The 27,435-nt window shown below is 43.4% G+C and overlaps 2 protein-coding genes and 1 long non-coding RNA gene across 3 annotated transcripts; 2 read left to right on the top strand and 1 right to left on the bottom strand.

The window, feature by feature from the left end:
• Nucleotides 1–13,974: 13,974 nt before the first annotated feature.
• Nucleotides 13,975–16,424, top strand: LOC119297940. The gene is made up of 3 exons (XR_005145770.1): nt 13,975–14,222; nt 15,530–15,656; nt 16,103–16,424. It is a non-coding gene; the product is annotated as an uncharacterized LOC119297940 (long non-coding RNA).
• A 2,464-nt stretch (nt 16,425–18,888) lies between these two features.
• On the top strand, nt 18,889–20,405 carry LOC119297941. Its single transcript, XM_037575519.1, has 2 exons — nt 18,889–19,330; nt 19,881–20,405. The coding sequence occupies exons 1-2, from the start codon at nt 19,302–19,304 to the stop codon at nt 20,305–20,307; spliced, it is 456 nt and encodes a 151-aa protein (XP_037431416.1). The 5' UTR covers nt 18,889–19,301; the 3' UTR covers nt 20,308–20,405.
• A 461-nt stretch (nt 20,406–20,866) lies between these two features.
• On the bottom strand, nt 20,867–26,308 carry LOC119300031. Its single transcript, XM_037577117.1, has 10 exons — nt 26,305–26,308; nt 26,161–26,217; nt 25,861–25,932; nt 25,598–25,695; nt 25,211–25,270; nt 24,945–25,040; nt 24,442–24,569; nt 24,310–24,365; nt 21,383–21,464; nt 20,867–21,288 (listed from the first exon to the last, which is right to left on the bottom strand). The coding sequence occupies exons 1-8, from the start codon at nt 26,306–26,308 to the stop codon at nt 24,353–24,355; spliced, it is 528 nt and encodes a 175-aa protein (XP_037433014.1). The 3' UTR covers nt 20,867–21,288; nt 21,383–21,464; nt 24,310–24,352.
• Nucleotides 26,309–27,435: the final 1,127 nt, after the last annotated feature.

The following is a 27,435-nucleotide window of genomic DNA, read 5'->3' on the forward strand; positions in this document are numbered from 1 at the left end:
CAGGCAAGTCCACCAAAGTCCATACTTTGTTCTGATATATGGATCCTATCTCGGATTTCATGGCTTCTAACCATTTGTCGGAATACGGGACCACCATCGCTTCTCCATAGCTCGTAGGTTCATTGTTGTCTAACAACATGATATCTAAGACAGGATTACCGTACCACTTAGGAGTAGTACATATCCTTGTCGACCTACGAGGTTCGATAGCAACTTGATCCGAAGCTTCATGATCACTATCATTAACTTCCTATTCAACAGACGTAGGTGCCACAGAAAACATCTTTCTGTGTTGCATCATTCTCTGGTTGAAATAAAGGTTCGACAACCTCATCAAGTTCTATCTTCCTCCCACTCAATTCTTTTGAGAGAAACTCCTTCTCGAGAAAGGACCCGTTCTTAGCGACAAACAATTTGCCCTCTGATCTGAGATAGAAGGTATACCCTACTGTCACCTTTGGGTATCCTATGAAGATGTGTTTGTCCGCTTTGGGTTCGAGCTTCTCCGGCTGAAGCCTTAAGCATCGCAGCCCCAAACATTAAGAAATGACAACTTTGGTTTCTTGCCAAACCAATGTTCATACGACACCGTCTCAACGGACTTAGATGGTGTTCTATCTAAAGTGAATGCAGCTGTCTCTAACGCATAACCTCAAAATGAAAACGGTAGATTGATAAGAGACATCATAGATCGCACCATATCTCATAGGGTTCGATTACGACATCCGGACACACCATTACCTTGTGGTGTTCCAGGTGGCTTCAACTGTGAAATAATTCCACAATGTCTTAAGTGATTGCCAAACTCATAACTCAGAAAATCCCCTTTCGATCAGATCGTAGGAACATGATCTTATTGTTATGATGATTCTTAACTTCACTCTGAAATCGCTTGAACTTTTCAAACGTTTCAGACTTGTGCTTCATTAAGTAGATATACCTATATCTACCCAAATCGTCGGTGAAGATGAGAAAATAGCGATATCCACCGCACGCTTCAATTCTCATTGGATCACATGCATCAGCATGCATGATTTCCAACAAGTCACTTGCCCGTTTCATTGTACCTGAAAACGGTGTCTTAGTCATCCTGCCCATGAGGCATGGCTCGCATGTGTCAAGCGATTCAAAATCAAGTGACTCCAAACATCCATCGATATGGAGTTTCTTCATGCATCTTACGCCAATATGACCTAAGCGGCAGTGCCACAAGAAAGTGGTACTATCATTATTAACTATACATCTTTTGGCGTGAACATGTGTATTACCACGAGCGAGATTCAATGAACCATTCACATAGGGTGCATGACCATGAAAGGTATTATTCATGTAAACAGAATAACCATTATTCTCTAACTTAAATGAATAACCATATTGCAATGAACATGATCTAATCATATTCATGCTCAACGTAGACACATGATAACATTTATCTAGGTTCAATACTAATCCCGAAGGCAGATGGAGCGTGCGACGGTGATCTCATCAACTTTGGAAACACTTCCAACACACATCGTCACCTCGCCCTTAGCCAGTCTCCGTTTAGTCCGTAACTTTTGCTTCAAGTCACCAATAATAGTAACTGAACCGGTATCCAATACACAGGTGCTACTAGGAGTACTAGTGAGGTACACATTAATAACACGTATATACTTTGTTGAAGTTGCCAGCCTTCTTATCTACCATGCATTTGGGTTAATTCCGCTACCAGTGACCGTTCCCCTTACAATAGAAGCACTTAGTCTCGAGTTTGGGTTCAACCTTGGGTTCCTTCACTGGAGCGGCAACTGGTTTGCCATCCATGAAGTTTCCCTTCTAGCCCTTGCCCTTCTTGAAACCAGTGGTCTTGTTAAACCATCAACACTTGATGCTCCTTCTTGATTTCTACCTTTTGCGGTCTTAAGAACCGCGAACAGCTCCGGGATCGACTCCATCCCTTGCATGTCATAGTTCATCACGAAGATCTAGTAGCTTAGTGATAGTGGCTAGAGAACTCTATCAATCACTATCTTATCTGGAAGTTTAACTCCCACTTGATTTAAGTGATTGTAGCACCCAGACATTCTGAGCACATGCTCACTAGCTGAGCTATTCTCTCCATCTTGTTGGCAAAAGAACTTGTCAGAGGTCTCACACCTCTCAACACGGGCATGAGCCTGAAATCCCAATTTCAGCTCTTGGAACATCTCATATGTTCTATGGTGTTCAAAACGTCATTGGAATCCCGATTCTAAGCCGTAAAGTATGGTGCACTAAACTATCAAGTAGTCATCAGGATGTGTCTGTCAGGTGTTCACAACATCCACAGACGATGTTGTAGGGGTTTGCACATCGAGCGGTGCATCAAAGACGTAAGCCTTCTGTGTAGCAGTGAGGACACTCCTCGGACTACGGACCTAGTCTATATCATTGCTTACAATATCTTTCAACTTAATCTTTCTCTAGGAACGTATTGAAACAGGGAGCTACAACGTGAGCTATATATGTACAACATATTTGCGAAGACAATTCAGACTATGTTCATAATAATTGAGTTCATCTAATGAACTCCCACTCAGATAGACATCCCTCTAGTCATCTAAGTGAAACATGATCCGAGTCAACTAGGTCGTGTCTGATCATCACGTGAGATGGACTAGTCAACATTGATCGTATCTTCTATACGACTCATGCTCGACCTTTCGGTCTTCCGTGTTCCGAGGCCATGTCTGTACATGCTAGGCTCGTCAAGTCAACCTAAGTGTATTGCGTGTGTAAACCTGGCTTACACCCGTTGTATTCGAACGTTAGAATCTATCACACCCGATCATCACGTGGTGCTTCGAAACAACGAACCTTCGCAACGGTGCACAGTTAGGGGGAACATTTTCTTGAAATTTTAGTGAGGGATCATCTTATTTAAGCTACCGTCGTTCTAAGCAAATAAGACGTAAAACATGATAAACATCACATGCAATCAAATAGTGACATGATATGGCCAATATCATTTTGCTCCTTTTGATCTCCATCTTCGGGGCTCCATGATCATCGTTGTCACCGGCATGACACCATGATCTCCATCATCATGATCTCCATCATCGTGTCTTCTTGAAGTTGTCTCATCATCTATTACTTCTACTACTATGGCTAACGCTTTAGCAATAAATTAAAGTAATTACATGACGTTTATGTTGACACGCAGGTCATAAATAAATTAAGACAACTCCTATGGCTCCTGCTGGTTGTCATACTCATCGACATGCAAGTCGTGATTCCTATTACAAGAACATGATCAATCTCATACATCACATATATCATTCATCACATCCTTTTGGCCATATCACATCACAAGGCATATGCTGCAAAAACAAGTTAGACGTCCTCTAATTGTTTGTTGCATGTTTCTATGTGGCTGCTATAGGTTTCTAGCAAGAACGTTTCTTACCTACACGAAAACCATAATGTGATATGCCAATTTCTATTTACCCTTCATAAGGACCCTTTTCATCAAATCCGATCCGACTAAAGTGGGAGAGACAGACACCCGCTAGCCACCTTATGCAACTAGTGCATGTCAGTCGGTGGAACCAGTCTCACGTAAGAGTACGTGTAAGGTCGATCCGGGCCGCTTCATCTCACGATGCCACCGAATCAAGATAAGACTAGTAACGCCAAGTAAATTGACAATATTGACGCCCACAACTGCTTTGTGTTCTACTCGTGCATAGAAACTACGCATAGACCTAGCTCATGATGCCACTGTTGGGGAACGTAGCAGAAATTCAAAATTTTCTACGCATCACCAAGATCAATCCATGGAGAAGTCTAGCAACGAGGGAAGGAGAGTGCATCTACATACCCTTGTAGATCGCTAAGCGGAAGTGTTCAAGTGAACGGGGTTGATGGAGTCGTACTCGTCGTGATCCAAATCACCGATGATCCTAGTGCCGAACGGACGGCATCTCCGCGTTCAACACACGTACAACCCGATGACGTCTCCTACGCCTTGATCCAGCAAGGGGAGAAGGAGAGGTTGGGGAAGACTCCATCCAGCAGCAGCACGATGGCGTGGTGGTGGTGGAGGAGCGCGGGACTCCAGCAGGGCTTCGCCAAGCACTACGAGAGACGAGGAGGGAGAGAGGTAGGGTTGCGCTAGGGAGAGGTCAAAACTCATGTGTTGGCAGCCCCAAAGACCTCAACTATATATAGGGGAGAGGGAGGGGCTGCGCCCCCTCTAGGGTTCCCACCCCAAGGGGTGCGGCAGCCCCAAAACCCATCTGGGCGGCGGCCAAGGGGGGAGAGGGGAAACTTGACCCCCAAGTAAGGTGGAGGCGCCCCCTCCCTAAACCCTAGGCGCCTTGGGCCCTGGTGGGGGCGCACCAGCCCACCTGGGGCTGGTCCCCTCCCACACTTGGCCCATGCTGCCCTCTGGAGCCGGTGGCCCCAATTGGTGGACCCCCGGACCCCTCCGGTGGTCCCGGTACACTACCGGTGATGCCCGGAACAATTCTGGTGGCCAAAACCATACTTCCTATATATCAATCTTTACCTCCGGACCATTCCGGAACTCCTCGTGACGTTCGGGATCTCATCCGGGACTCCGAACAACATTCGGTAACCGCATACATACTTTCCCTATAACCCTAGCGTCATCGAACCTTAAGTGTGCAGACCCTACGGGTTCGGGAGTCATGCAGACATGACCGAGACAACTCTCCGGTCAATAACCAACAGCGGGATCTGGATAACCATGTTGGCTCCCACATGTTCCACGATGATCTCATCGGATGAACCACGATGTCTAGGACTTAATCAATCCTGTATACAATTCCCTTTGTCTAGCGGTACGATACTTGCCCGAGATTCGATCGTCGGTATCCCGATACCTTGTTCAATCTCGTTACTGGCAAGTCTCTTTACTCGTTCCGTAACACATCATCCCGTGATCAACTCCTTGGTCACATTGTGCACATTGTGATGATGTCCTACCGAGTGGGCCCAGAGATACCTCTCCGTTTACACGGAGTGACAAATCCCAGTCTCGATTCGTGCCAACCCAACAGACACTTTCGGAGATACATGTAGTGTACCTTTATAGCCACCCAGTTACGTTGTGACGTTTGGCACAACCAAAGCACTCCTACGGTATCCGGGAGTTGCACAATCTCATGGTCTAAGGAAATGATACTTGACATTAGAAAAGTTTTAGCATACGAACTACACGATCTTGTGCTAGGCTTAGGATTGGGTCTTGTCCATCACATCATTCTCCTAATGATGTGATCCCGTTATCAACGACATCCAATGTCCATGGTCAGGAAACCGTAACCATCTATTGATCAACGAGCTAGTCAACTAGAGGCTTACTAGGGACATGGTGTTGTCTATGTATCCACACATGTATCTGAGTTTCCTATCAACACAATTCTAGCATGGATAATAAACGATTATCATGAACAATGAAATATAATAACAATAACTAATTTATTATTGCCTCTAGGGCATATTTCCAACACTTGTCACCTTATAGCTAACTAGTACCAGTACTTCAGTAGGATGTGTATTCTCCAAGGCAGAGGAAATGCCACTCGTAAAACAGAATTCACAAATCTGTTGCTCCGATGCAGTTCCGATGGTATCACATTGGTACCATTTGAACAAATGCATAAATTTGGTAGTAGTATTTTATATAAGGTCATCTTGTAAAACAAATGGTTTAAGAACGTTAATAGGAGGAGCTTTCGTGGTCGTCTCCTCCGAGGCGACTCGGGGGCCAACCCTAGCCGCCGCCACTAGTCCCCCCCCCCCTCCCTCTGCCGCTGCCAGAGGTGGCCAGCGGCGCGGCCGCTCGGCACCCATGAAGGTGGCGGCGGGGACTTTGGCGGATCCACTTTGCGTGGAGAGCCTCGGCATCCGGGGCGGCGGCCCCGGGCGACGGCCAACGGCGTGGCCTGTGCGGCGGGCGGCGCCGTAGGGTGCAGGTGAGTCCCCTCCACGGTCGTGCGGGCGGCATGGAGGCGGCGGGCGTCGGCGGCTGCAGCAGCTCCTCGTAGGCCGGCTGTACCTTGGAGAATCGGCGTCCTCATCCTCGATCTGCTCCGGTCCGCGCCGCCCCCTGTCCTTGGTGGCTCCGGCCGCCGTTTTCTGGATGCCAGGTGTGTGGATCTGGTGGTTGGGTGCGGATCCGGGGGAAACCTCTGGCCGGCGCGGCGGCCACATTGAAGATGTCGCCTTTAGGCGTCGTTCTCCTTGCTGAAGGCTTCGGTGGGCTTCCTGCACCTCCCACCCCACCCAGCAGCTCAGGTGAAAGCCTCAGTTCCTCGTTTCATGGCGACGACGGCACCTTGGTGGCGTGAACCTTCCTGAAGGCGTCGTCAGGGAAGTGCCCAAGTGGTGGTGGAGTCGGTGGTGGTTCGACGGCAGATTGTATTGGCCTGATCTTCATCTTCGGCAACTTGCTCGGGTCCAGGTGTGGAGGGCTTCAGCCGCTGGTGCAAGGGGATCGGGGTCCCTCTCTCGTGCCATGGGCTATGGTGCCTCCTATCCTTGACCGATGTGTGGTGCTGCATACTCTTGGCCTTCTCCGGGGTTTTCAGCGCCTTCGTCTCGACAACTCTCGTCCGGTGCTCTGCCTTGCTGCTGCCGGCAACGGTGACTGGGTGTTCGGCTCCCCGTTTCGTGTGGGTTTGTTCCTGGTGCCTCTCCTTCGGTTGCTTGGGAATGCTGATCTGGGTTCTAGGGTGAACCACTCCGCAGGCCGCCGGTGCGGCACCCGTCGAGCCCGGGTGAAAGGGTAGGGGCCCTTTGCAGAGGCGGAGTCGGGTCATGTGTTGCCCCTGTTTTCCTTCTGAGGGCAATCAGTGACACAAAACATGCACGGTGGTGCCTTCCTCCCATAGCCTTAGTAGGTTAGCTGGTTTCGGCTTAGCGGCGTTCGATGCCTTCGAGTTGTTCTACTGAGCACAATGTATCTTTATTTCCGCTCTTTGTTTTCTTGTTGTAAGTGGCAGTCCTGTAATCCTGGCCGATTGATGGCTTTGTTAATTCAAAGTCGGGCTCTTCTTGAGCCTTCGTTCTAAAAAAAAGAACGTTAATAGGACGCAGATGTGCCCTCGTTAGGATTTTACCACGACGCTCTTCATGTATGCAAGTGAGGAGAAAAAAGAGCGACGGTGTCTACTGTTAGAAAATACGCAAATAGATCATTGCAGAAAAGTATACGAGACATGTGAGTTTTTGTGAACGGGGTTTACCATCGTGACTAATCGTCGCGGCATGATTACATGTGCACTTCCCCTCCAAGACCATAGACAGGTGCCCAGACCGCTTCTATTTTGGCTATCCGCGCTAACCTTATAAAATAGCTCCAGATCACCGTGTCCGACTCAAACACCTAACCCTTCGCATACTCCAAGTCTAACTGCAGCCCAATAAACATTTTCAGACACATTTTTAATATCTACAATATATATGGTATTTTTAAAATTTTAAAACATTTGATCTCTCAGATTGTTAATTTGATATAGTATTTGTCTTGGAGGTCGATTTTTTCTCGGTGAGAATTAATCTCATATGTTTATGTTTAGGTGAAAAGAATCCATCTCAAACTAACCGTCAGATTTACGAAGTTGGCACTCTCTAATCTCTATTCATACCAAAGTTGCCACAGCTGGTAACTTTCGTACCAATAGAGTCACAATTTTGGTACCAACACAATGGCAGCCATATTAATCGTGAGGACGTTAATTAGTTTGAAATAAAGTTTGTCGAAACATATCCAAGTGAGTTCCTCACTTTTTGCCCTTTTCTCCTTTTCCATGCACTATGACTATAATTTGAACATTTTCCAGTTTTTCCGTAAAAATATTAATTTTTGTGCAATACTATTTAGCTAATTTTGTATTCATGTATATGTTATTAGAGCATATTTAGTTATTCCTAAACTTAACTCCCAATAATTAGTGTGTATTGGTGAGATGAAGACTAACCTATCCCCTAAATCTAACACTTAAAAAATTATTTGCTAAATTGTGACTTGATCCCTTTCATGAGAGAGAGAGAGAGAGAGGCAGGAGCACATCCAGGAAGCCGAACTTGTGTAAAATTTACCTGGGTGTACCATTCAATCTTCGATGCATGCGCTACCCTTATATAGATATTGTCGGGAAAATACCACAACAGTTGGTGTGCCAGGTAGTGGCTGCACGTGATGCCTTCTGATCTACTCTCTGTCGAGTTCGCTACGGGCCAAAGCTTTCACTTCGAAACCTTAAATCAGGTCATGTCACCTTATGATTGTAGTGTAAGCATAAAAACAAATAAGTTATGTGTATTTTTTACAGGATAAATGTGGTTCCTAGTTGGATGCCTCAAATTGGTATGAAATTTAATTCCACAAAAGAGGCTTGGAACTTTTGGACATGTTATGGAGGTCATATTGGTTTTGATGTAAGGATAAATTATGAAAACAAGAGCAAACTTGATGGAGTAATCACTTCAACAAGATATGTTTGTTCTAATGAGGGCTACAGAAGAAACAACAAAAGGGATAATAATACAAAGCGTCCTCGTGCAGAAACAAGGACCATTTGCGATGTTCGAACCAGAATAACTCTAGACTAAGAAGCAGGAAATTATGCATGAGTTAGTTGTTGACCACAACCATGTTTTGCAATTACCTGGGACAAGCCACTTGATGCCATCGCAGAGGAAGATTTGGGCTTTGCAAACATTTGAAACTGAAACAACAGATGATTCAGGAATTGTACCTAAAAAGGCCCATGAGTTAGCAAGTCGACAAGTTGGTGGTCCACTGAACCTTGGCTACACATGTCGTGATCGCAAGAACCACTTGCGAACCAGGCGTCAAAGGGACTTGATGTATGGTAAAGCTGGAAGTATGCTCAAGTATTTTGGAGATAAAAAAGAATGATAATATGTGCTGCTCGTAGAGAGACGTATGGCAAGTGCAACAGCAGCGTCCCCAGTCAGCTTTTGCAGCACCTAAGTCCCTCAACCATTCCTTGCTGCAGCCGGTCTCGAGCTTCGGGGGTGAAAGTATAGGTCTGGCCTGAGTTGGTTATACCTGTCAATGGCGACGTTTGTTTTTTTACCGTTACCTTGTTGAAGGCAATGTTCGGATATACTCGGACTGATTTTGCAGGGTGAAAACCATGATTCCAGTCTTCGCGGGTGGATCCGGTGACGGTGGTGCTTGAGCATCGCTCCCTTCTTCAAGGTGTTGCTGTTGCAGAACCTCATTATCTGTCTTGTGTCATGATATAGTTGGTGCGGATATGGTCATTGACACAATTTGCCGATTGTAAATCTGATCACTTTTGGGCCTTTTTTCCTTGCCTACATATAGCTTTGGTTTTTATGACTTTACTAGCTTTTGACAATGTTTGTGTATGTGTGTTGGTGTTGACTGTGTGCATCTTATTTTTATAAAGGTCGAATGTGTGTTCATTATGTTTGTATCCTCTTGATGCTCCTTTCTTGAACGGAAACACTAACGCTCATACGTGTGTGCGTTTGCATCTCGCCCACACGCGTGGATCCGCGTCCGTTTGTGGGTGCACGAATCTTGGCATATTTGTGGTGCCACGTAGGACTAGACTGGTGTGTGGGCATTCACCCGGTCGCCCACACGTCCGTTTCACCACACTGACAGGCCGGTGTGTGGGTGTTTAGCAGTTCGCCCACACATCAGTTTTCACTCACGCATAAAGGCTGGTGTGTGAGTATTTACCATCTCGCCCACACGCCTGTCTCCTCTCCCACACCTAAGCTGCCAGTTGCCATGTGTTTTGCAGTGTACATGGCAACTGCCATAGTGTGCTTGCAAGCAGATGGCAACTCTTTTTTTTTACCCGAACATGTCAGTTGCCATATGTTTTGCAGGGTACACGGCAACTGCCCCTAGTGTGCTTGTAAGCAGATGGCAACTCTCTCTTTTACCCGAACATGTTGTTTTGCCATGTCTCTTTGTAGCGCTACACGACAACTGCCTAGTGTTAGTAGGTGGCAACTCCTAGGGTTTTCAAATCATGGCAACTGTAATAAATCAGACCATACATGGCAACTGCTTAGTGTTAGTATGTGGCAACCTCTAAAGTTTTCAAATCATAGCAACTATAGTAAACCAGACCATACATGGCAACATTTGTAGTTGTTCAAAATGGCATCTCGCACTTGACCTGAGATGGCAACTGCAGTTGAGCAACCATGACAATTGTAGTTGTCCGACATGGCAACTGTAGCTCAGTGACATGGCAACTGCAGGTAAACAGACATTGAAGAGGGTTCGGATATGAAATTGATACCCTGTCATTTAGTTATTTGGATATACCAATTCACCATCGTAGGCTTTCTACTAAGGAATGGAAGTGTATTGAAAATCGATTTGAAAAAAAACAAGCTACTAAAAAGGTAAACTTATGTCTTATGGAGGTCGGCTGGTACTTATAAACCCAGTACTCACGAGTATGTCGATGCCCATCTTTTTTTTGAAGTGCCTTTCGGGGTACAGAAAATGTTAGATTTTTAGCGATCACAATTTATTTGGGAAAGCGATGAAAAATAAAGAGAAAATACACGCTTACTAAATGGGATATTATTTGTAGACCGAAGAAACAGGGGCTAGGCATTGAGAATTTAGAGGTAAAAGACACTTGCCTATTCAGTAAATGGTTATACAGTTTTTCTGTTAAGACCGAAGGCATGTGGGTACAGTTAGTGCCTAACAAGTACCTTCGGTCTAAAACTTTGGCCCAGGTTACCGTTAGACCCAATGATTCACCTTTATAGAAGGGGTTGATGAGAGTGAAACGGCCTTCTTCCATAGGAACTAGATTGGGACCGCGCCTTGGCGCGAGGGTGCCGGTCCCAACGATATGGTCAAGCAGATAATGATCATATATAAGAAGCAAGATATTATCGAATTCAACATCATCATGAAATTATAAACACTCAGTTAGTTCATTAGACCACAAAACCTAATAACTACAACATTAAGTTCAAAAATAAGTTCACAACATATATTCACCCTATGTGTTCGGTTTATTCGGTTTACATGGTTCGATTTATACGGTTTTTCAGTTTGTACGGTATTAATACTTCGGTAAATATGGTATGAAATTAAAATACGGTTCGGTTTCGGTATATACCAAATTATTTCGGTATGGTTTCGGTATATACCATAAAAACCAAAGTTGACGCGAATTTGGAAATGACGTAATAATAATTAGCAAATTTATGACTCAAAACACATACTATTCTACACAAATAGTATATGACTATATATATAAGTATATATGCATGCATTGATTCATCTGTTGATGGTTATGGACGTGCTTAGCATTTTAAAAATAGAAAAATGACTATGTTACAAGAAAAAATTATGTGCTTAGTAGTGCATTTGACTCATGTACAAGAAAAATGACAACTTGTATGGTTGTTCATCTCAAGAAATATAAATTTATTTTTACTTCGGTTTATTCGGTTAACCATTTGGTTTTCCGGTATATACCATAAAAACCAAGTTCAAATCAGTATGAAAAGTTCATACCATACCGAAACCAGAAACCATAAAAACCATAAAATTGGTTCGGTTCGGTTTATTTTCGGTATGGTTTTTTGGTTCGGTTTTTAAATGCACAGAGTGAACATATATATAGCAGCAACTCTTATAGATCCTTCCTAATACAGACAATAGAAATATTTTGGAGAGGGTATTGAAGATAAATTAAATTTATTTGGTTCCTAGCCATTTATGTGGGGTTACATGATGTATTCAACGGCCATGAGAATAGTGCAAGGAATTTAAGGATACAAAGCTATACATGGAATTGAAGGATAAAGAGTTACTTGTCTGCTGAGTGGGTTCAAAGCGACGAACGTGAATGGTGTGAAGGAGGTCACCAGTCACACTGCCAGATCACTGCAGTTCCGTTGCTCAACACCATAATCGACGGTGGAGTCCTCTACTGGTTTGATTCAAACTATCAATGGTATGCCTCATTCCCTGTATAAACATCTGGGGATAAATTCATCTACAAGGTCAAAACAGATGCTGGAATAACACGTATTCAGAACCTGGAACCAAGGAAATTTTTGCGCAACTGTGGAGTAAGCAAATCGAATGTATATCATAATGCGTTTTGTCGCTTGCATGATATCTGCAACTGAGTTGAATGTATATCATAATGCGCGGCATGCCATCTACAGTTAAATGTATATCATAATGCGTTTCAAGCCGACGCATCAAAAGAACAGTGCATTGGATGCCATCTACAACAAATAGTTAGAAATTAATCACCAGGAAAAGAATAATCAGGAGAGGACAAAGCAACCTCGAAAAGAAAAACTACCAACAGATATATGAAAGAGAGACAGAATACATGCAATTAGCATGATGCGGGTAGTGTATGGATATACGCCCCCTCTCCCTACACGAAATCATTCATTATTCGAGCGAAAGCACTATTCCAAGAAGAAGAAATCGACTATCTCGTTTTATGATTATACCAAAAGGATATGCACAGACGAAGGCAGCTGAACCCAAAACAAACAAAAAGGGCACCACACTGCAAAATATAAGACCATGATGGTACACAGATATCTCAAAAGGCCCCAGCAGAGGCATACCCTAAGGGTAAACGTTATTCTGTGTTTCAATAGTGCATTCTACAACTTTATCTTCAGTAAGTATTTTTAGCAATTCTCTTAATGCACATGAGACATAACATCATATAGTTGTCCATGAGTAAACATGTGAACTGCTAGCTTTTTGGATAATAAAAAATCAGCAGGCCACAATTCAGAAGAGTGACCTGGGAGGACTATTGCAATTGCTATATCGGAATCGTACATCTAAGAAGAATAGTGGGCACCAAGATTATTGGAAGAACACGTCAGCAATGAAAAAGATACTAAAAGGATTTATAATATCACTTGGTCGCTGTAATCATAGTTCTGGTTACCTTGCTAACATTTAAAATAAAAAGTGTGTAGTAGATAACCCACTAATCATGCATAAGACATAAACTGCTCAATAAACAGAGGTAAGAAATACTTAGATTAACACCTGAATTGCTTCAGAGTCATAAGGGATGATACATTATGTATGTGCTTGATATCTGAATCTTAGAATAGCAGTTAGACTTCCTTTTATCTATTTGGAGTGCCAAAACAGTAGGAATTTGTTAATTGGAAATCATATGAAGTTACATCATGAAATTTATTATAAGCATTCTTTCTTGCAGAAGCGGGTGGCAAAACGTAATGGAATACCAATTTGAAACCCAGTAAGGTGCCAAAACAGTAGTAAATGAGTAAGAACAATAGCCCTCTGTTCTAGCCAAATTAGGGAGCTCACTGATGCATGGTGTTGCACTTCTACAACAGTACCCAGATTTGATAAGCTTGCAGAGTACACTTTCTGCAGAAAAAATGAAGGGATCAATTTTATTATTATTTCTTCTACATATAATAAAGTAATACACAAAACTACATGAAAGTTAAACTGATGCAATAAAAAACTTTGAGCTCGGAACTTAAGCCCTGGATCAACTAATCTAGCATGGTAGCTTATTCTTCTTAATGAAAGCACATATATTTAAGAACTGCTAGTGAATCACAACTCCAACTAATTTTGCAAACCAAACCATGAATGGGAGCAAGCATCACCTTTGTAGAGAGTGTGGCACAAGGGAGCTCTGCTTCTCATGACGAAGTGCAGAATTGAGGAACTGATCCTTTGGTTCAGAACCCTCTCTTACTATTTACGTCAAAGCAAATAGAGAAAGCTCTTTTACGGTGATTGGGGAGTTACGAATTGTAATTTCGTATAACTCCCCCATCGATTATTTTCCACCGTTGATTTTAACCTGTTAATTAAAAAATTGAGTTTAGTCAATAAGGGTATTATGGTCATGTGTATTTTTTCAGTACTCCGCTGGTCAAACCCCCCGCATCTGGGTAACCATCTCGCGAGAGGGAGGAGCCGGCGCGAGGACGTGGGAGACGGCGGCGCAGGCGTGAGGACCTTGGCCATGACGTCGACGCCAGGACCTGCAGGCGAAGACGCCGACGCGAGATCCAGGAGGCGAAGCCCCGGCTGGTCTTGGTCGTAGTGGCCGCTCCCCCACATACGTCCCCGCCGATGCCGCGTGAGGTTCTGGAGGGGACGCCGCCGCCGCGAGGTATTGGAGATCCCGGCTGTACTTGGTCGTAGAACAGAGGTATCTCTTCCTCCCATCCTTCCCTCCTCACGCCTTGTGCTGGCGGTGGAGACATGGAACAACTGCACATTGCAGCACCTTGAAATAAAATTCAGTTAGCAGTTAGGGTTCGGATTGGTAGTGGATACGCCAGCAGTGCGTTCGCTAGATTGCGCAACTTCAGCAGTCACTAATCGCATGATTAGCGGCTAGCCAGCGTCCTCGATGCCTGCAATGATGATGCTGCTGCTGACTGTTAGCACGCTGCTGCTACATTTTTTACATGCACGAATCATCAACACAAAACTCTAAGGAAAAAGGGATATGATATGATTTTTTTTCAGCAAAGAATCATTTGGTTTGTCACACAAACATACAAGTAGAAATTGCAGCCTTAAAGTTTCCAGAATCAACAATTAACTATGTAAGCTTATGGTCATACTCCTGTATCATACACGTACACAAGTTCAGGCCATACATGTATAAATTCTGTTAACTGTCAAGCCTTTATTCAGTAATGAAATCTTGAATTTTGGATTACTTGTAACAGCATGTTCAAACAACTGAAATCTTTTTGCAGCATACACATACAAGTTCAGGTCATACATGTAAACTATGGCTTGGAACAACTTAACTAGTGCTAATAACAGTTTCATAGTTCAGTTTCATGTGTTTGTTTTGAAGTTTTGAAGAGACACAGGTTCAGAGTTCACAAATTTCTTACAACATGTAGCATTCCCCAGTGGCATTTGCTGCTTATAAACTACAAAGAATACTGGTAATAAATCCCACTAAGTATAGGTAGTGGAGAGGATCAAAATTCAGACATATGATAAACTACAGAGATTCTGCAATTTCTGAAGAGTAGTTAAATATTACTCCCTCTGTCCCATAATGTAAGGTGTTTTTTGACACTAGTGTAGTGTCAGTGTGGTGTCAAAAAAGGTCTTACATTATGGGACGGAGGGAGTAGTTGCTATGATAATGTTTTCATAACTATGAAGAGTGTGTTATATGCTGCTTAGAGATTGTATAGCTGGAGTGGCCTAACAATTCTAGAAGACACTATGCACTGGTTTTGTGTGTCATAAATTCATAATCTGTAGTATCAGTCTTCTTAGTGCAAAAATGGAGACTACATTTCCATGGTACTCACATGCTATTACTATTCTTGCATTAAGATGTACTACACAAAACCAAGGCTAATTTGTTTGACTTCCAAGTCCTTACTTTGCCATGACAACTCTGCTTGGCCACAGTTCATGTTATTTGCCAAAGCAAGTTTAAAACTGAAGTGTTCTCATCGAAATCTTCTCCAATGCATGCAGGACTTTCGTGTAGGAGAAAGCGAGATGTTCATAGTCCACGGTTGTCGTCTGAGTTTGTATATTCCCTATGGTAGCAAAAATAACGTCAATTATTAAGGCAGCCACCGGTTCAAACAGTGAGCATCAGGTACTCTGTTTTCAGCACTCTATAGTTTAAACTCGCTGTGTTTAGTCTAGCAGATCCTTTTTCTGTGGAATCAAGTCTACCAGATTTAGTATTGACCTTTTCTTCTATCTTTGTATACATGACGGTAGTCATCAAGGAAATTTTACACAATTGTACAACCGACAGAGCAAAGGATGCCATAATACTGATTTTATCATTTCCACCATGATTTTCTCTCTTAATCAACCATGCTTTCCTGCACATCACATAAAATTAAGTGTATTAGGATTGATTTAGTGCAGTTGCAATAGTTCTGCACCTGGGATATCATGCGGTAGCCAGCTCTATTTTTCTTTATTTTCTATGCAATTGATGATTCGGTTTAGTTCGTCGTTAGGGCACTATAATCAATGTTTAGTAATAAATTTTAGTGATTGTCCCATGTAAAGTTGATTTTCTGGCTGCAGGTTTATTGTCTGTCTTGGGTGTTCATTGTAGCAATAGTGTGAGTACTGGACAGCCTTCTGCCACCATCGTTTACCTCCGACTCGCCAGCCAATCACCATCGTCTACCTCGTGCCTCGCCGGACAGCGCAGTCGTCAAACTCTGTCTCACCGGGCAGGCACTGCCGTCTACCTCTGCTTTGTAGTTAATTGTGTGCTAGCAATTCCTCCGGAAAACTTGTTAGGTTATTCTAACTCTGCCATGTATCCATGATCTTGTTTTCTGAATATGTAATTTTCTTTAGTGGTTTCATTTTCATTTTATTTATCATAGCACTCCCATGATTTATTTCATTTTCTAGTGTATATTTTTAAATTTTATTTTCCCTAATGGCCATGGTGTGAGAGAAGACTACTAGCGGGCTTGGGGATGTTCACTGCTTTGGGTGTTGCACTGAAGAAGTTTTGCCAAAAAGAAATAAAACTAGAAGCAAAATTCAAATTCATGAGCATTTTCGTAAAAAAAATTGTTAAAAAATAAGTTTCCATAAAAACTCTCAAATATTCACGATACCCTATATTCAATCTGGGAAAGTTTCTAGAAGTTTTGATGAATAGAAAAAAAATAGAAGCAAAATTCAAATTCAGGACCATTTTGGCTCAATATTTACCCCAAAAACAAGATTTCAGAAAGAAAAAAAAATCCACACTATTCTTAGCTCATTCAATCTGGGAAAGTTTCAAGAAGTTCTTCCAAACAGAAAAAAATAGAAGGAAAAAAAATAAAATTTTCAGGAAGAAAAAACTCAAAATTTGGCATGAAAAAATCTCAAAAAATCCACACTACCCTTATATTTAGTCTAGGAAGATTTCAAGAAGCTTTCTCGGACAGGAAAAAAACTAAAAGCAAAATTCAAGTTCAGGAGCATTTTTGGCTCAAAAATTGGGTAGAATATTTTTTCTGAGAAAAATATCCAAAAATAAAAGTTCCTAGAAAAATTCCATGAGTACCAATTTTGGAGATGTTAGTTAAACTTCACTATAGAACTTGGCTTTGTAACAATCAGTTTGATGCAAATAGAACCAATACTGTAGATCAGGTCCGGGTGCATGTTAACTCTACATGGTAGCTCTATGCTGGTTATGGGTCTGAATGGGCCGTAGCGGTACTTGTAGACCAAGATGACCCGTAGTGGTAGTTATGGGTTGGAATGACCTGTGGTGGTAGTTGTGTGTCGGGACTATGATTCAAGGTAGTTGAGTGTCCGGATGACCTGTTATGGTACTTGTGGATCCACACGTCCCAAAGTTGTAGTTGTGGGTCCGTATGACCCCTAATGATAGTTCTATGTTGGTAGTATCTGTAAGGGTAGTTGAGAGACCGTACGACTCATAGTTCTAGTACTGGTGCTGACAACCCATAGTGCTAGTCGTGGATTCGGATTACTCATATTAGTAGTTGTGCGTTTGAACGACCCATAGTGCTAGTAGTAGAATTGACAAAGTATGGATCATTGTGCTAGTCGTGGTCTGGATGACCCGTAGCGGTATTTGTTAGTTCGGATGACCCATACTGCTAGTCGTGGTCCGGACAACCCATCGTGGTGCTTGTGGACCCGGATAACCGATAGTGCTAAGTTCTGGGTTCGGATGGCCCGTAGTGCTAGTTGGGGATCAGATGACTCATAGTGTTAGTTGTGAGTCCAGATGGCCAATGGTGCTAGTTGTGGGTTTTGACGACCCATGGTATTATTAGTGTGATCACCGCAAGTACCGGTTTTACACGTCCGGGCCCATTACTACCGATCTTAGACGTCCAGACCCACAAGTATCGATCTTAGTTGTCTGGACCCACAAGTGTCGGTCCAGCTCACTACAATCGATCTTACTTGTCTGGACTTAAGTACCGGTCTTACTCGTTCGGGCTCATTTCTATCGATCCTAGTCATTGAGACCCACAAGTATCGATCTTAGTCATTCGGACCCACAAATATCGATTCCAGTCATCCGGACCCACAATACCGGTTTTACTCATTTCAGCTCACTACTATGGATCTTACTCGTTCGGGCACACTACTTTTGATCTTAATCATGTAAAACCACAAGTATTGGTCTTAGTCGGCGGGTCCACAAGTATCGGTCTTACTCATTTGGGCTTACTACTATCGGTCCTACTCGTTCGGGCTCACTACTTCAATCTCAGTCATTCAAGATGAGAAGTACCGATCTTAGTTATTTAGGTCCACAAGTATCGATCTTAATTGTCCGTACCCACAAGTACCAATCTTAGTCGGCCCAACTCGCAAGTACAATCTTAGTCGTTTTCATCCACAAGCATCGATCTTACTCATTTAGGCTCATTACTATCGATCTTAATCATCCGGAACCACAAGTACCAATCTTTGTTGTCCGTGCCAAGTACCATTCTTACTCATACAGGTCCACAAATACTGATCTTGGTCATCCAAGCCCACTACTATCAATCTTAGTCGTATTGACCCACAAGTACCGATCTCAGTTGTCCAGAACCTTAAGTATCGGTCTTGCTCGTACTGACCCGCAAGTGCCGATCTCAGTTGTCCAGAACCATAAGTATCGGTCTGGCTCGTTCCGACCCTCATTGAAAAAATTATACTTTCTATTTTTAAGAAAATATTTCACGCGTTTACACCAAAAATACCTTTTCCCCTTCACTAAAAAAATATAATCCCGTCACTTTTTCCAAATTTTCAGCCCTTGGCAGCCGGGCACCTACATCAATCACCAAAAAGAAACTCCAGCCCCCACGATCTTATCCCCCACGTAGCGATCACTCCACCCCGCACATTCTCCTGCTCCTATCCCCTCCCCCATTATCGCCCCACCAAATCGGAGCTCCTCCGATCCATCCGTCCCAGTCTGGTTGAACGCAGCCCCCTTCTCATCTGCGGGATCCCGGCCGCCGCCTCACCCACGACCCTCTCCTCCACTGCCAAGTCTGCGCGGACGCCGCCTCCCTCCTCACTGGCGGGATCGGAGCCGCCGGCCACCGCCCACCTCGCCTGAAGGATCCGATGCCACTGCTCTTCTATGCCGATCCATCACCGGCCACCGGTGGTGCATCACCTGCTTCCCCTGACTGAAGAATCCTTGCGGCGTTTCGAAGAAGCTGTGGGTGGAAATTTCGGAACCGCTGCGCCGACGGTGGTGTGATGCCGGCGATGGGTCCGCTGGCAATTCGATATGCGAGTATGTCGCTGCCAACTCTGGAGGTGTGTTCACAGGATGATTCATACCATGCTTGAAAATGCACAATCTTGCCTTCTAAATCTGGATCAAAGAGGAAATGTGGCTACTGCGGGGGTGGAAGGTCACGATCATGTCATCAGTTAGATCAAAGGCAATATTAAGCACAACCCTGTCATCTACAAAAATTACTCAGCACACTCTCACAATCCCTGCTGAAACTTTTTGAAATCTTTAGGTTGTGATAACTTTTTAGGAGTCGGTAGTACTAGCGTTTCAGAGACTAACAGGAGAAGCAAATTAATAATTATGCGTGCCACCGGAATTAGCAGTGCTAGTGTATGTAGAAGTAAAACTAAGTTGTAACTTGATTCTGTGTTAGTTGAAAGCATAGAAATAGCGAATCTCTAGAACATTGTTTGAAAAGGCTAGTAATTGATGGCTTGTGAACGGGAGGAGATTACCACACACAGCCTCAAATGATGTTTCTATTTACTACAGGATTCATTCATGTTATGTGTGCGTTTTCATTCAATTATTGTCTCCCATGTTAAAGGTCCTTGGTCACTTCTGCAGGTGTGACCATGAGTTCTGCTACTCCTGCCACGTGAGTACAACAACTGCGAACAAGCATGCTAGTGCGTCTTCTGGGACGAAGACAGTGCCGAGCTCTCGACAGCGCAGTCCTGCCAAGCCTTCGAGATCTGGGTATGGGACACCTTCGACTGCATGCCCCACCGACGGCTACTCAGAGAAGGAGCGGGTGCAGGTGTCACTCATCCAGCGGTTCCTCGCAGGGGGGTTTAGCCTGAGCGGCGAACATCACAACCTGACCCAGCAGTCGTTGCCGTCATGCTGCGCGGTGGACTCGTACATCGTTGACACCATGAAGGATCTCCATCAGCTGCAACGACGACTACATACAGTGAATGATGAGGATGTTAAAGAATATCGAGTCATAGATATAGCATTAGAAAGGAGATACGAATGGCGCATATACTGATGTTTTTCAGATCGAATAACGTGTTCTCCCCATGACATAACCCTGTCGAAAATTGATTTGACATCAGAAAAGAATTGATATTATCGCCCTTTGTTTCATTGATCGCCTGTTTGGCTTACCCTCCATTATTCAATTCCTTTTTGGTATCATCTGCATCAGCAAAGCTTGTTTGCCTAACTTCTTTTCCCCTTTCTGCTGGACAACATCATCAATTATAAATTGCATGTGTGTTTGGCCGCTGAATTAGAAAAACTGTTCTCCTAATGCTTGATTATTAAGCCTAATGCTTCATGATAATCTCTTTTCAGCCCAAGTAATTATAACTGGAGGTCCAAGTGGGCTTATTTTCTAATTTGAACAAATAGCCATAAAAATAGACAAAAGTGGATCAAACAGAACTAAAATGGGATTACGAGGATCCTCGACAATGACATACAACCGCAAAGGTGATGAGAAACCAACATGATATTCGATAACCACTTGACAGTAATATTGCTAACCACTTGACAGTAATATTGCGATATGGAAAATTAAGAGCAAAATCTCAGTTGCACATATATTTCCTCATGTTTACGCACAGCGCCAGATGACATCAAGTTTCAGCATATTAAACTCAATCCTATAACATTTTGAGCTTTTCACCGGTCAACATACATGTTTAGAAGACAAGGACACATAGCATAACCAATCAGGACAGTTAATTGATGCACTTCTAGACTAAGAAACAACCATTTAGAAATTTCACGCATCGAACAGAAGAGACACTACTACTAACAAGACTCATGATGATTGCCCTAGCTCCACATCGTCATATCCTGCAAAAGGCGTTCGAGCAAGCAGGTAGTACTTCTCAAACTCCTTGAGGTTTAGAGAAGAAACGGTTGTTGCCGTCACCATCCCCTCCATCACCGCCGCCTCCTTTGCCGAAATGGAACCCACCGCTTCCATCGTCCAGTTTAGGCCCTTGAACTTTCCCTGAAGCTGTAAACAATATAAAACAAGCAAAATTAAGTGGACTGCCCACTCTGATGAACTAGGTTAAATTTGCAGTGTGAGAACATGCAAGAAGAACCACCTTTGGGATCAGATTGTTTGACAGTTGTGGCTGAAGATTTGCACTGGAGACTTTGAGTTTGAGCAGCATTGCATCTTACACTCTGAAGCGATAGAGTTGTCACGAGAAAGAGGGTCAAACAAATAATCTGATGTGAAGGTAGCCATAAGCAATTTACTATCACAGTGTAAGATGGCCATAGCTGCTCAAACCCGGGCATATATTGTACTCCCTCTGTCCCATAATATACACTAGTGTAAAAAACGCTCTTATATTATGGGACGGAGTAGTTCTCTGCACATTACAGAATCATCACATTGATTTACGCATATACCCAGCTTCTGTGGACATAAATGGCAAGGAAACAGTAGAGAAAATCAATACCCAACCTATCATGCTCCTGACACATGTGGAACAATTATCAGAAACTGGCCCATGAAGGGGAACAAGCAATCCTGAACTCAATATTACATACCATAGAAGGCATGAACAAGTATTCTGTTAGTGCCTCAATATTACATATGTTAATTGATCTCCCTCCAGTACTACTCCTCTCATTGTACATTTAAGGGAAATAAAATAGGTGTTGTTGATTAACACTACTTGTGCAACGTCCTGAAGGGTTTGACTGACCAGAGAGGAGTTTGAGAATGGTCCAAAAAGACGACATCCAGCAGACCATAGCCAGCTCACAATTGGTCTTTCATGAATACGTGAACATGGTCCGGGCCGGTCCGGTCCCTGACCGAGCCACCATTTGGACCGGCCGCCGGCGGACCGGACCGGACCGGACCGAGCAGCGCGGCGGTCCTCTTTTCCTGGACCGGACCGGCGGCGGTAAAGCTCGGGCCAGACCGAGAGGACCGACGGTGGCGGCGAGGTCGTGACCACGGCAGCCGCGAGAGACGTCTCCTGCGAGCTCCTGGACTCGGTCGAGAACGACGACGGTTCAGCAGCAACTGGACGCGGTGGCGCTGGCGGGCCGCGAGTTTTACATGCGCACGTTTGTTGTTTAGCAATTTTTTCGCTACATGCAAGCAATTTAACGCGTGCATGAGGCAACGATTTTGTGCGTACTGGCCTTGCCGTGATTAGAGGATCAAGTTTTACGTGGGGTTAGTCGTGGGATGACGCCGTAATTGACTGATCAATCCTCGTTTATCTGGTCAACGAAAAGAAGGAAAGAAAGAAACGGCCCATGATTTTTTGTGTGCGGTTGGGGTAGCCACGATCACCACCGCGAGCAACTACTGTTGTTGTGGGCTTCTTCATCAGGGTCTGTCCGCTCCTGAAAATACTGACGAAACTGAAAATACTGAAGATTCTGGCGAAACTGAACCGTGATTGCACACGTACAGATTTGGTAAGCCTCTAACGTAGGAATAGGTGTTTCCTTTTGTTTTCTGTTCGATTGAATAAAAGGAAACAACATTATGGAATAAATTGAAACGGTAGCGTGGAGTTAGTCGTGCGTGATTATCGGATCTAATCCCGTTTCTCTTTTCTGTTCGACTGAATAATAGGAAAGAAACTTCAGCGCAGCAGTGCGTGACCAGTCTTCTACCTCTTGCCCCTATATCTTCGTCAATTGACTGAATTACACTTGATTCTGGTCAACAACGACGGGCGGGGCATGGCCAGTGCGTCGCCGGCGGCTGAGACGTCGAGGAACGATCTGCAGTTTCGGTCCGCTCGGTCGGACCGGTTAAAGACTGGACCGGACCGAGTAAATTTCGGGCTGAAATTTAGGGACCGGACCGGCCAGTTTCTTCAATGGGCTAGGACCGATCGGTCCGGTCTGGAACGGGCCATGAGCGGGCCGAAAAGCCCGCTCGCTCCGTCCAGCCTGGTACGTGATGCATGTTCATAGGATGCACTCAGACCTCCAACTGCGAAAGCCAAACCAGATGGATATGCAAACTGCAATGTTTCAGTAACTGCTTTCATACTCTTTAGCCTAAGATTTAACAAAATTGTTGCTAGGTGATGTCACAGAGTTCATACCTTCATAGATTTTCAACCATCTGTTCACAGAGTTCATCATCTGTTCCATCAACAACTCTGCTCCTCCGCAAGTTCGTGGCTGGACTCCACTGCCTGCTGGCCTTCATTGACTGCCGCTCGACTCCATCGGCCATGGTTGTCCCTGCCCAGCGCGCCTCCCGTGGCGTTCCTTGGATCTAGTGCCGCCGCCGGCCGCCTGCGCTGCCGGCCCCGCCCGCTTAGCACCGCCGCTCCTGGCTCCCGTGGCTCGCTGCGGCTCCCGCAACGTGGGATACGGACCGACTGCACCGTGGAGGAGGGGGTGCACCAGGGAGGCTAGATACGGTGGGCTTTCCGGCAGCGGCGCATGATTCCAGTGGCGTGGGAAAGAGGCTAACGACATTTGGGCGATTGAGAGATTTGACGGGAACACCACGAGATTGAGGAGAGACGGTCATGGGGAATTTTCCAAATATTTGACATATCTACCCTTGAAAAAGTTACTGGATCCACCTAAATTTTGTAATGGTCCCACCATTAATTGTAATTTTGTGTAATTTAGGTCTTGTAACTCCTCGTAACTCCTATTTTTCCACCGTTAGATTCGAGTGGATGGACGGCTTCTAAATTCGCCAATCACTGTAACAGTTGTAAATAGAGAAATGAAATGCAGCTATTATTAATTTTCCCACCAACCACAATGCAACTACAGTTGTCCATCTATATGAACCACACTAAAACATCATGGATCCACAACAAACCAAGGAGTAGCAGATTCTAAACCCTTAATTATAATGGATACTTTTCATATTGTACATCTCAACCAGGTAATAGTCCATTCTTATTGCATATTAATGCTCGGTTTAAATCAGTGTGTGACTGCCATATGACCCTAAAATATTGCTCTGAGAAATACCATGATATAAATCTAACCATAAACATGAATATACTGACAATATTATTACCTTGTCAACCTGAAACTCTTCAATCTACAATATGGCTTCTATGCTAGAATTTACTTCTGTACATAATGGGGTCATGTCAAACATTCAGTGATAAAATATTATTTACCAGGTTTTGAGTATCACAATGGGCACCTGAGCCACGACGGCGAGGCAACCATGGCGACGGCGGCGTCCAGATCAAATCCAAAATTGGAAGGGAGAAGGGGGTGAAGTGAGCACATGGTCGGACTGGCCGCCGTCTTTCGGCCACGCTCCTCCTCCTGCATACAATGAGCATAAAAGACCACATCCTAAAATATATATTTTTAGTCCAACGGCAACATGCTACGATCAACTGTAGAATTTTTGTGGCACTCATAGGAAGATATTAAAATAGTATGTTTGACCATCAATGAACTAACAAAACAGTGGTAACTTATATGTTCTGTAAAATTAACTCCGCTGTCAAATTCACAGATACATGACTATCCTCCAAAAAAATATGAACCCGATATTATTAACTAAACTATGGTTCAAATCTCTACTCCTCAAAAAAATTAGTATCAGTTATCTGGAATTAAGGAATCAAATGGTAAAGCGGTAACAAGATAGGTGATATTGAGGAGGTTGATGGTGAGTTAGGTTTAGCAGGTGACCTTGATGGTGTTAGGTGACAGGCTGAACAACATCCTTGTTCGGCTCCATGGTAGCCTAGGCATAATGGCATCGCCTTCCTCATGCGCGGAGGCGAGCTATAAATTGGTAAGTCAACCAACTGTCTCAATCCTTAAAATACCAAAAAGAGTTTGATTTCTAAATATACTTCATTCATGACACATTGCTAACCATTTGTACAACATCCTACAGACATAGTTATGCTAATCCACCATCCAAGATTACGCCACAACGCAAAACAAATTACCTTTATTTTAGGATCCAACAGCTCTGGAGGACAGCAGCTCTCCCCTTGAGATCCACCCCCCCTGCAAGTGCAAAAAACAACTCATTGCCACAAGATCATAAAGAAAGTGAACTCTGTTGTCTGAAAGATAAAAGAAAGTGATATGCTTCTGAAAACACGCATGCCATTATTCTCCAGCAGAAATGAAGTATACATCTTAATCATGAAATAAAGAAATATTTATCTTGACGCACTAACATAATAACCACTTGTTATTCTGATCCAATATAGGAAGAACAATTATTTCGTACTCGGTGTCAATTGCCAGGTTTATTCTATCATCAGTATTTGCAAAGTTGGAAAGTGATTTTAACAGACTGATAGTCAATAAGAGATGCAAAAACTAACCAATGTTGGTTTGGTTGTACGGTTCCAGAAGGAGTGATAGAAGGGTAACTTGTTTAATTGGTCAGTTGCAGCTTTGACTAATCGAGGCTCACTACCACCTGAAGAAATCATGAATAGTTCATGCAAGAGGAATGAAATTAGACTGTATACATTATTCTTATCACAAAAATAAAATGGTGATCCAGGATATTATCCCAAAGAATGCACAACTCCCTGGTACATAATCACAAAAATCACCCTCAAAAGAATGTATTTGTACATACCTAAATTTGTACTCCACAGTCCTGCTAGAGAATCTAGATACTTATTCTGTTGATGTCGTAAACATAAGAACCCTGCATATTCAGGTTAACACTGTATAAGGCAAACATACATAGTTCACAAGCATATCATAAATAAATTAGCTTCCATTCCAAAATGGAATGCTACATTGCAAGAGAAGTAAACATATATAATGCTATAACTGGAGAGCCGCAACCTCAGATCTCCCAATAACTAGCAGATGCACATCATTGCTCTGCCATCCAGCTGTGAATGGTGCCAACATGCCATGCCCCTTAAACCTGGAAAGGCTATGCTTTCAAAGTCAGTTGTGGCTTCTAAATATATCGAATGAAAACCTGCATATAACAGAGCAAAATTATGTGATAAATCCACAGATATAATATAATAATAAATTAATAATGGTAAAAGAAGATCATGTATACCCATTTTCGTCAGTTGAGTTAGTCTGAGAAGACGATGCTGAACTGAAATATCTGACTGATGCATCTGATAAACTCTCTGCATGCCCTTGTAAGCTCCCTGCGCTGGTTAAATATTTCACTAATTTGCTTGCCTGTGAAAGTGCAAATTAAGGAAAATGGAATAAATGACCACACACGAGCTGCTAGTCTTCGGCAATGGCAAAACTTGGCAGGTAAGATGTGAAATCTGAACGGCAGAAAGAGAATCTCACTATTGGATGTCTTTTGTCATGTTTTTCGACATGCTTAAGATCACCAAGTCACCATGGATGCATGTCTGTTAGGTCATTAGGAGTGCGACCAGCAGTAAACTAACGTCAAAGGAAGAAGCCTGGACAATACAAAACAGAAATTGAAATGTACTACATCTTCCGAAAGGATGACTAACACCAAAGCACATATTCAATCTGTATCCGCTCTTAAATATAAAATAACAACTAAAAGACACAAGAACTTAACAGAACAATCAACAATTAAATATCTGGTTGTCGTATAATTACAAACTGGAAGCTGGGAACGACAGGAAAATAAATCTAATACCTACGAACAACACTTTGATTTCACTGAACTGCAACCACGATATGCACAGATCCTCCCTTTATTTTATATAAACAGTTGTGTGATCTGTTTAACCCTTAAGCCAAATGGCCAAAGCAGGGATTAATAAAAATAGACTAACAAATAGATCATTTAATTACTCTAACCAGATCCGAGCACCTAATGGACCCATCCATAACAACCTATCTAGATCTATGCACTCCAGTAGAGAGAAAAAATGCAACGAATAGGTAAAGAAGAAGCTCACCAACCAGAAGCATGAACGATGCAGTCTCTTGAAGCAGCAACACACGATAGGACGACCGAAACGGTGAAGGAACAGAAGAAACGACGACAGCAACAAACCTACATCAAAAAAAGATTCAGAAAACAGGAGAACCAAACAAAATAGTTGACAATAAAACACGAATTCCTCATATATAATTAGAAACTGGAAGCTAGGAGCTGACAGGATAACCAAATTAATCTGGTACCCAAGAATAACATCTTGATCCACAAGACTACGACCGCAACAAGCATAGACCTTATGTGCTC

Source organism: Triticum dicoccoides, chromosome 5A, assembly GCF_002162155.2.
Source record: "Triticum dicoccoides isolate Atlit2015 ecotype Zavitan chromosome 5A, WEW_v2.0, whole genome shotgun sequence".
NCBI lineage: Eukaryota > Viridiplantae > Streptophyta > Magnoliopsida > Poales > Poaceae > Triticum > Triticum dicoccoides.